The 10,187-nt window shown below is 39.0% G+C and overlaps 2 protein-coding genes across 2 annotated transcripts; one reads left to right on the top strand and one right to left on the bottom strand.

Annotated features, from left to right (window-relative positions):
* Positions 1-1,305: 1,305 nt before the first annotated feature.
* PCYB_041080 (RAD protein) lies at positions 1,306-2,349 on the bottom strand (the record flags this gene model as incomplete). The annotated part of the gene is made up of 2 exons (XM_004225259.1): positions 1,306-2,100; positions 2,260-2,349. 2 exons carry the CDS (start codon positions 2,347-2,349, stop codon positions 1,306-1,308), a joined length of 885 nt encoding a protein of 294 aa, XP_004225307.1.
* Positions 2,350-5,691: 3,342 nt separating this feature from the next.
* On the top strand, positions 5,692-6,594 carry PCYB_041070 (hypothetical protein; the record flags this gene model as incomplete). The annotated part of the gene is made up of 2 exons (XM_004225258.1): positions 5,692-5,916; positions 6,073-6,594. 2 exons carry the CDS (start codon positions 5,692-5,694, stop codon positions 6,592-6,594), a joined length of 747 nt encoding a protein of 248 aa, XP_004225306.1.
* Between the last annotated feature and the right edge of the window lie 3,593 nt (positions 6,595-10,187).

Genomic DNA, 10,187 nt, shown 5'->3' with positions numbered 1-10,187 from the left:
TTTTTTTTTTGAGAAGTTTGCGCGGATGGGTAACTGACATTTGGAGTGGCAATTTGAAAAGAAAAAAATAAAACTTCCAATAGAGGGGTTATTTATTTTTATTTTGTTTTATTTTTTCTTCACGTTGGGTACGCCAAAAATGGTGCTTCAGCGAGTGCTCCAATTGGTGAATAAATTCTTTATGCACATTCTGGGGGGTAAAAAAAAGGGGGCGAACGGAGTATGTGCATTTGTTTTGTCCCTCAAAAGTGGACTTTTTTTTGTCCTCATTTCGGTTGACATGCCTCCCTTGTACTAGCTACAGTGGGATCTGTGCCGATTTGTATACTTACATAGCCTCGCGGTTATGGGTAAAAAGCAAATGATAATTGAGGTGGGAGATGTGACGTTTATGCGAGCAAGTGAATGGATAAAATTGTTCGGGGACTTCACCGCTAAGAGGTGACTTGGCAACATTCTCTGAGTGCAGCTCTGTGGCAGCGTTACTGAGGAGGTACCCCCTCCCCCTTTTGTTGGCACAAAAATTGTGTAACCATTTACAAAAGCACTACGCAGTTGTGTCTGCTTCAAGGATTAGAGTTAGTCAAACGTAAAGTGGTAAGGGATGGACATCTAGCCCAGCCCTCTTTTCTCACTGTTGAGCAGAAATATAAACGCAGTTGAGGGTAATCTAACAAACTCATTCTGCGCGAAAAAAAAAAAAAAAAAAAAAAACGTAAACAAATGTGTAAGCAGTGGAGAGTAGGAAACACGCGAGGGTATGTGCCTGCTTAGTCTGCATGTTGTGCGGGGTTGCCATTTTTTGAATCCATTTTTTTGATTCATTTTTTAATTCATTTTTTGAATCCATTTTTTGAATCCATTTTTTGAATCCATTTTTTTGATTCATTTTTTAATCCATTTTTTGAATCCATTTTTACCCCATTCCGTGAGTAACAAATTGGAGAACAAACTTGCAGGGGTGGCGGGAATCAACCCCCTGTGGTGCATGCAGTTGTTGTGCATTTATATGCATGCATGACCAGGCTAACCCATGGCGCAGCGATAAAAATGGGAAAGTAGTGGACGAAGATAAATCTTGTTCGCACTGTTCGTAATGCGCGTTAACGGAGCGGAGGAAAGCACCTCGTGGGGGAGTGTGTTAACGTAGGGAGTGTTCCGTTCTGTCGCTTGGCTTAATTCCCCCACTACGTCTTCTGTGGGAGCTAGTAGGAGAAGGGTGGTGGCGATGCTTGAGTTCAATTGTGCCTCTTCCCCTGTGAAATCCTTGTTGTAGTAATTCCTCAACAGAAGGAGAATAAAGTTTTACCACTGAAACTTCATCATGTTGCTATCATCGGTCCACATTTTCTTTCTTCTCTCCAGGAAAGGTAAGTACACATCAGATGTGCACTCTCCTTTGTCAAATAAATCGTAAAAGTCATTTACGCAACTTTTACTCTTTTTCCTAAGTTCAGTAACGAGATTGGCATAGACTCTCGACCAAAGTTCTTGCAAATTTTCTTGTGGGATGTTATGGCGGGATGCAAAAGATTCTGCATTCATCCATACTTTTTCCATCATGGCATAGTACCTTCGTACAAAGTGATTATGGAAGTTAAACCAAAGTACATACATATCTTTCTTAGAGACAATTCCTTTTAAATTATTTAGCCTAGTGCGTACTTCTTCTTCTGTGAGTTTTATACTTTGCTCAGGATTGTATTCGTCATTGTTGAGGTCATTATTTTTTTGTGATTGTATTTTTTCTTCATTTTGTTTGTTCATTTGGTTCTTCAAGTTTGGACTACTCGTTTTGTAGCTCCCTAATCGATTTCTTGGGATTCCATTACAGACTTTTTTTTTTTCCTTTGGGAGTACCGCTTGTGTTGGATGTACCTGTTGGGATGTGTTTGTCGGTTCGATTTGGTGCACCTGTGTGCTGCTTTCCTGCATGCTGTTCTCATGTGTTATATTTTCCCCCACGCTTTGTGGATTTGCATCCCCTAGTTGGGTTTCCTCATTTGATGGGCTCCCCTCAGCTAAGATTCTGATGTCATAAGGACGGTTGGGTTCAATACCTGGGAGCAGATTTTGGGGTGCTAAGATGAAGGGGTGGGCCTAGGGGAAGAAGAAAGAAATACGTATTTGTGAGTGCATCCATATGTACAAGCTACATAATGTATGAGGTGTGTGCCCATTTATGGGGGCCCCACCCAACAGTACAGGAACGTAAAAGGGGGAAAGCGTGGATCTGGTTTTCCCATTTTATCGCCTTACCAGGAAGAACAGGCAGGACAAACAGAGAAGTGATCCTTTGAAGGTCGTGGGGCGCGCCACGTTATCCAACCTCGCGCTTTTGTGATTCATTTTTTTGGTTAAAGTTGCCACTCGCTTGTGGTTGGGGAGTGTCGGTGGAGCAATTTAATGGCAGCGGAATGCGTTGCGGCGGATCCGGCGTGGAGTTTTCAGCCTCGAGGAAGTGAACACCAGCGGTAGTTGCGCTGTGCTGTGCTGTACTTTTTTTTTTTTTTATTAAACTAAAAGTTTGCGCTTTTAAATATTCTATATAAATTGCCAATTTGGAAAAAAAAAAAAAAAAAAAAAATGCATCTCGCGAAATGGCAAATAATACAGATCCGCGTGCATCTACATCGACAGCAGCATATAAATCTAAACCTAAATCTAAGCCTTAATCTAAGCCTTAATCTAAGCCTTAATCTAAGCCTTAATCCAAATATAAAGTGGGTTTTTTTTTGTTGGAAGAAAACCTAAATTTAGGCTGTGCCCATCGCGCGGCAACTCCGTTGTAAGGGCGGTTAATTTGGTGGCTTAGGGTTGCAAAAAAAAAAATAATAAAATAACAGTACAAATGGCGGTGAAAATAACAGCAATAGCGTCAATGGTAATATTGTTGTTGTTCGACTTTTTCATTTTATTTCTGTTGTCTCAATCACTGTTGTTATTTATGATGACTGGGTACCCTGGCGAGAGAACAGAATGCGCTGCCATGAAACCGTTGCTCAACTAGCGCGTCGTTGCATCGCGGCATAGTGGCATCATAACATCATAACATCATAACATGGCAACATTGCGATAACCCGTGTTTTCTGCTTCACCCAGCACCCTGGAGGCGCAGGGGCACGACGTCCACAGCGAATTCGAAGGCAGTCATTTATTCCCATTTGTATAATCAGATATAGGGACTCCTACGTGGGGTGGTTACGCGTACAGTACGATAAGGTAAAAATTGTTACGTAAATGTATAATATATTTTTCTGTTCATTTGTGTTTACGTATATGTTCTGCTGGATTGTCGCTTGGCTATAGAATGGCTGTAATTTTTAAATGATATTGGAGAGGGGGCCTAGCAAATTACGTTTTTGTGCATGCGCGAGGGGGGAAGCGTAAAACTGGAAGAAGAACGCATCCCCCATGAATCTACATATGTACTCTACGCTTGCAAAAATGGTTCAAAAAAAAAAAATCACTGTTGTGATGTAAACATGGCATAGTTTTCCGTCTAGGGTTCAAAGGTTTATTGTTACGACGCAGAATGGCAGTTTTATTTGCACATATTAAATCAGTATACTGTGCAGAAATTGCACAGGGGTTGCATATGATTAAAAATATACCTATCAAATCTGTGATGTGTCAGCGTATGAGGAGAAGCATTTCAATCTACCTAACTTGAAGAGCAACATTGATGAATTCTCTTTTTTCATGCAAATATGCACAATTCTTGTACCGTTGGATTTTCTCCCTCCCCCACTCAGTTGTCGTTTCTGCACTGATATGAAAAGTTGTTCCAAAAAAATGGCAAAGTGCAGAACGGCGCAGATGCCGAGTAGAACTCAAAGGGGGTATGAGGATGACACCTAATACGAGCGGTGTTACGTGCATGTGGAAAGGTTAGCGTTAGTGAAATGGAGTAGCTGATGAAAATGCTGACGCAAAAATGACACAGGACAATTTTAATGCGCTCTGACGATATGATACGCCGCTTTGTTAAAGAGGATAAATAATAATCTTTTCAAACAGAAATAAAATTTGTGCTTGTAGGAAATTATTTTCTTTGTTATAACTCATGTTTCGGGTAGTTATCAAACATAAAATTGTGCATTTTATTTTATGGTAAAAAGAAGTAGTACTAACCCCTTTTCTCGAGAGGTGCATTCTGCTTGAATTTTCCGCTTCCCCAGTTGTCACCAATTTTGAGGGAGCGGGAAGGGGGGGTAGGGAATTGGACTGCATGCTATGTGGTGATTTTTAAGAGGAGAAGGCACACGTCGATATGTACATATGCAGGAGTGGACAGGAAAAGAGTAAATGCCTGTTTTGTATCTCCCCCCCTGTAGATGTATGGGTCAAATGATCGATCTTAGGACAGCAAAGAGGTTATCTCATGTGCATATTCCTATTTAAGTATGCTTCAGTGTCACTAAAGTAGCAGTTGCGCAGAATGCACAGCTTTCCTTTCCGTGTTTTTGCAAAAAAAAAAAAAAAAGGACGTTGTAGATACGCTTGTGAGTTACTTTGCCTTAGTAAAATATGATTTTTTTTTTTTTTTTTTGTACAATTATGCATAAAGATGGGGAACACTGGCAACGCGTGAGGCGCATTGTGTACTGCTTGTTTGCATAATTTGTTATTTACTGCTACGTGAACGTTTGGCTAATCACAATCTTTACATTTTTTTTTATCCCCTTAGAACCATTTCCTTCCACTTTCTTGTGAGCATAATTTTTTACAGTTCATTTTTCGTTTCGTAACAGCGACACGATGGCATAAAAAGGAAAAGCAACGAAATACCTCGATAATGCTTTTTCTCTTTCTAGAAATTGTTAAAACTTGTATATTAGTTCAGTTAGGTAAAGGAAATATGCTTCCCTTTTTTCGGTTCATGCAGTAAAATATATTTTTTTTAAAAAAATTAAATTTTCGTCAAAAAGTTCGATGCTTTATTTTTTTTTTTTTATCCCCCATTTTCTTTTATTATTATTATTATTTTTTGCTATACTATACTACTACGACTACTTCGGCGCTACTGCCACGCTATTGCCACTAATTGCGGCGCTATTGCCGCACTACTACCACGGCTATATTACATTCAATAAGAATAAAAAAAAAAAAATAGTAGCCACGTGATTGAATAAAATATCACTGGGATTAGTATTTTTACTGAGTAGTAACTAAAATCCGTTTTTGTGCTTAATAAAACACTACTCGCAAAATTACCTCCACGTTAAAGCGGTTCAAAAGTTAAAGAAGTAAAGAAGTAAAGAAGCGAAGAAGTAAGAAGCACAGGAGAAGCAAAGAAGCAAACTCGAGCAGATACATCATCGCATGTTTTGTTTTATTAGCTTTTTTAGAAAGTTGGAAGCGAACAGGCTTTTGTTTTTTTTTTTTATTCCCAACTAAGTATAGCATATATTTAACATGTTCACTACTCCCTTTTTTTTTTTTTTATTTCTCACTCGTCGTGCTGATGTGAAGATAAGTGAAAATAAATAACTCAATGAATTATTATGTATTATATGAAGAATCTTCATCTTTCCCGCTTTCTAGTTTTACTGTTTAGCTAACCTTCTTTTTATTACACGAATCGTGTATCCCATTTTATTTCGCCTTTTTTTTTTCCCGCCCTCCCCCCTTTTTTTTTTTTTTAACATTTTATGTTGCTACCTTTTTTTTATTTACAATCGTGAATAAATGATGGAGACAAATTCTGAACGTCATTCTAATGCTTCCTCAGCTGCGTCTTATTATGAGGGCTGCAAACATGTGGATAAAAAGGGGGCTGACTTTTGTAAGTCTGCCAATGTGGGTGCTTCAAAAAGGGGTTATAAGTTTGAGAGGTTTAGTATTCCCTTATTTTTTGTGAAGGCCTTCGTATTTGTGAGTTTCGTCATGCTGTTGCAGTTTTGTTTGCCTAGTGTAAGTTGAAAAGAGGAAAAAAAATTGTCAGCCCATTGGGATATTGCATAGAATGACATACACAGCTGTGCTTTTCTTCTTGTTTAAGCGCATTTACAAATGAACGCTCTTTTTTTCTTTTCTTTTATTTTCTTCCCCCTGTGGTCCTTCCTCCAGATGAGTGCCCACCAAAGCGGAGTACATACCTATGGTGCCCCCGGCAGCAGCGGAGCAAGGAGCTACTACCCCCCCAAGGCAAGAGGGAAGAGAATTCTAATCGAATGTTTAAAAAATATAAACACGACATATGATACGTTGGAGCAGAACATAGTGGATAAGATAGAAAATATTTACGAACAGCAGAGACGAAACATCGTATCAAAAATAATGGCATTTGTAAAAAAAATCGATTTAATTTTGGAAAAAGAAATTGTAAAGACGTTAAAATATATCGATGCTGAGAAGGATGAGCCTATTAAATGTGGTATAAATTTTTTCGAAAAAATAAAAAAATTCTTTTCCGGATTGAAGATCTTTTCTACCCCTGTGTTGGGTACCATGGCCGCCTTAACTGCCTACTATTTTAAGGCCCAAGCCTTTACCGCTGTGATTAGTGTGGGTGTAGCCTTTTTGCCCCTCATGTCTACGTGCTACTTGATGTATAAAATATTTAAAATACGTAGTGAGATGTCGAAATGAAGCCCCTAGGTTGCTTGCGTGTACAAGGACGAGTGGAATTGACCCACATGTCAGTGGAGGATCACTTCGTTCCTCTTTAGGGGCTGTCCCCCACGAGTTATTTCTCAAAAATGGGTACACACAAATATTTATATATATTTATTTATACTTGCTTACAAGTGTAAAAAGAGAAAAAGATAGGGACGGGCAAATCCACCGAGTGAATGCGCCAAGGCGAGTAGGCAAAATTCACTTTTCACCAAACGGTTCCTCCATGTTGTGGTGGATTCAACTGTAAGACATGCCGACGCGCAGGATTGAGAGGGGACATGCACATATATTCCTCCTAACGTTATCCCCTCACATATATGTATATATATATATATCTACATATGTATGTGGTTCCGGAAGCTGCAATTTTTATTCGTTTCCATTTTTTCCTTTTTTTTGTACCTTGAATGCATGCCATGTCTCCCCTTCCTCTCAGCAGTGCTCACCAGCGCGCAGAGTGGCGGGGACGCATGCGCACGTGCGTGCGTGTATATATGTCCTTACCTATGTGTGCGTTGTGCGTCCCACTTTTGTTTATCCCCACAACGGAAATAGTTTAATGGCTTAAAAAAAAAAACTTGCACTACTTCTCCCATTTTAGAAGCTCAATTTAAATAAATCCACTTAGTAGTTGTACCTTGTTCGTTTACGCGTCGATCGCACAACAAGAAGGCTGGCCCCGTAGCGCGGTTGTGGGTGTTTCTGGATGTTTGTGGGACTTTCCCCGTAAAGCTTACCATGTATAGCTCAGTGGGGTTCATTTATTGTTACTACTATGCCTACAATTTTATATCATTTTTTTTTTTTTTTTTTATTTTATTTTTTTTTTTTTTTGCCTTTTTTACCATTCAATGCTTTTCCTCGCACCACGTTGATGCCCCTCTTTGTCAATTCCCCCCGGGGTGTGCAACACACTTGTTGAAGCAACTCTGTGCTTAATCGAAATGAGAAATAAAAAAAATAATTTCACCAAATATTATATAAAAATAATGTGATACAGGTAAAAGATCATCTGAGGCAAACTAAGCTATTTGTTCGAAAGGAAGGCATTATGTTAGCCGCAAAAAATGGCTACTCCTAGTGGGGTCCCCATTTGGTTGCCTAATTTTGGCTAGCTCTACCGGTTCGGGCATGCACATAAAAAGGGAAAATACAAAAGTGCATCTTACGGTGCGGACATTTTTCTTTGGGAAGGAGCACAAAATTAGCTACAGTGTACGCAGTAGTAGTAGCAGTAGTAGTAGTAGTAGTAGTAGTGCTTCCACACGAGGGAAGCGAAAGGGCACACAAATAGGTGTTGCTTAAAAGGAAGAATTGCCTTCCCCTGGGGGATTAGAAATTTCCGCGTAGGGAAGTGCACGAATGAGCCGGTGAATAGATAAACGCACATGTACGTGGAGACATACGTGTGTGCTCCCCACCCCTGGCAGGGAGAGTTATCCAAACATTTATTTTATTTTTTTTTTTGGTGAAGTGATGCGGGTTTCATTTATGCATGTAGAGAGAGGAAAAAAATGAGCTATAAGGCTAAACATATAGATAACTTTAACGTTATGGTGAGCGATTTGAGGAAGCAACCTAGCCAAGGTGTAGTGTACTCTCTAATTACCGATGGTTTTATTACCCAATCAGTTTGATATAAAGGCAAAACACGGAGTAAACCCTTTGGGAAGAGATACACCATGATGTGCGACGCGGGAAAGGGGGACGAACATAAAAAGGAATCGTCCTTTGCATTCACCTGAAGGGAGCCCCAAGTAAATTCCGCTTCACACGATAGATCAGTTACAAAAAAAAAAAAAAAATAAAATAAAAATGATCGTTTCGTATATCCCTAATACAGGAACTGTTAATATGGGTGATATATGGTGGGTGCCCTGGCAATCGTTAAAGGGGTGTCACTTAATCGTATTTCGCTTCTCCACCATTGGCACATTTAGCGGCTCTTCTCACCACAACCTGCACACGATTCACAGCACTTGCTCGTCTTGTCATTAAGGAGGCCAAGTACTCCCATAGGAAATATACAAATGAGCATTTTAAGAAGGGGATGTTAAGTGATAAGGCGGTGAAGATAAGAAGCAGAGCCACAAAATTTTTCTTTTGCTTTTTCAAATTATGAGGACCTATTTCGGTGTAGCAAACCAGCAAGACGGTTCTTTCTCATATGCACACGAGGGGTGCATGCACATGGGATTATGCAGCCATTGGGGAAGGGGGGAAGGAGGGGTACGACGGTTGGTTGCTCCTGTGGGAAATTGGTTCTAGCCCCCTTGTTCGACTAGGCCTTGGGATGCTTCATTTGGGAGCAGCAAATGTGTGCAGTCGTAGAAGTGGTCACACGTGGGGGTATACATATAAATATGTAATAATTAAAAAAAAAAAAAAAATTTGCTTAATTTTATCCATTCTGAGGAAAAAAAAAAAAAAGAAAAATGAAGCCTTTTCTTTTTAATGACCATCGTGGGAGGTATCGCAAGGAAATAAACGTCCTGCACTGACTTTTGTTCACCTTAGTGTTCACTTATTTTTGATTTTTTTTCTGTGTGTGCATGTTGTCATTGTAATTAGAGGGCTAAGTTATTAGAAGGTTAAATTGTAATGAGATTAGGCCGCTACACAGTTGTGCAGCTGTACGGTGGTGATCGAGCCACCGATTACACCCACGCTTATGACCTTGGTGTGTGGCTATAACGCTTTTGCACTCTGCGAGAAAAATGTTTAGCCATCTGTTCATCTAATTAGCCAAAAAGGGAGAAAAAAAAAAAAAAAAATGTTTGATAAAAAAATGGTTAAGCAGGTAGAGCCACCCCGTTTTCGCAAATTTCTATCAGTGCAACTTGACAGTGACTACTGCTGCCATTTCAGCTGGAGTGAAGAAGCCAAGTACATTTTTTAGTAACACCAGATTTTGTACTTTTACAGTTGCAAAAATGAGAAATTTAGCAGTTTGCATAATTTTTTTCGCGTGAAAAACGAATATTTAAAAGTACATTTTTATAACCGCGCTTATTCCCATTTTGTATATAACTATTTTGTGAGCTCCAAGTTGGTTCTTTTTTTTTTTTTTTTTGGGGGGGTTGGGAGCATTGCAGTTTATTAATAAAATTGCTACATGTATACAATATAGTGTGTTTAGTTGTTGGCACGAGGATTCGGCGGCGCAGTGGCGGTAACTAATTTGGTTTTTTTTTTGAAGGTGCTAATAAATATTTTTTTACGTGTATTATTAAGTTAATAACACCCATTGCAATTTTTTTTTTTTTGTTTAAACGCTCTCCGTTGTGCGGTTATGATTATATTATATATGAATAATATATATTTATGTACGTACATACGTTTGCCCCGATTGTGCAAACCATTTTTGCATGTAGGGAGAGTTTATTCCCGTAGTGTTAGATTTTTAGAGTGGCGTCAAGAGTACCCTAACCCTACAAGTTTTTTTTTTTTTCATTGTTTGGCTCATTTTTTTTTAAAAAACTATATTGTTACACTGCGTTACGAGTATAAAAGTATGTACTCACAACGAAGTTTTTTTTTTTTTTTTTTTTTTTAAAGAGTGA

The sequence above is a fragment of the Plasmodium cynomolgi genome, chromosome 4 (assembly GCF_000321355.1).
Source record: "Plasmodium cynomolgi strain B DNA, chromosome 4, whole genome shotgun sequence".
Taxonomy (NCBI): Eukaryota; Apicomplexa; class Aconoidasida; order Haemosporida; family Plasmodiidae; genus Plasmodium; species Plasmodium cynomolgi.
The sequence above is the reverse complement of the archived record's forward strand: the minus strand, read 5'-3'. Positions and strand labels throughout refer to the sequence as shown.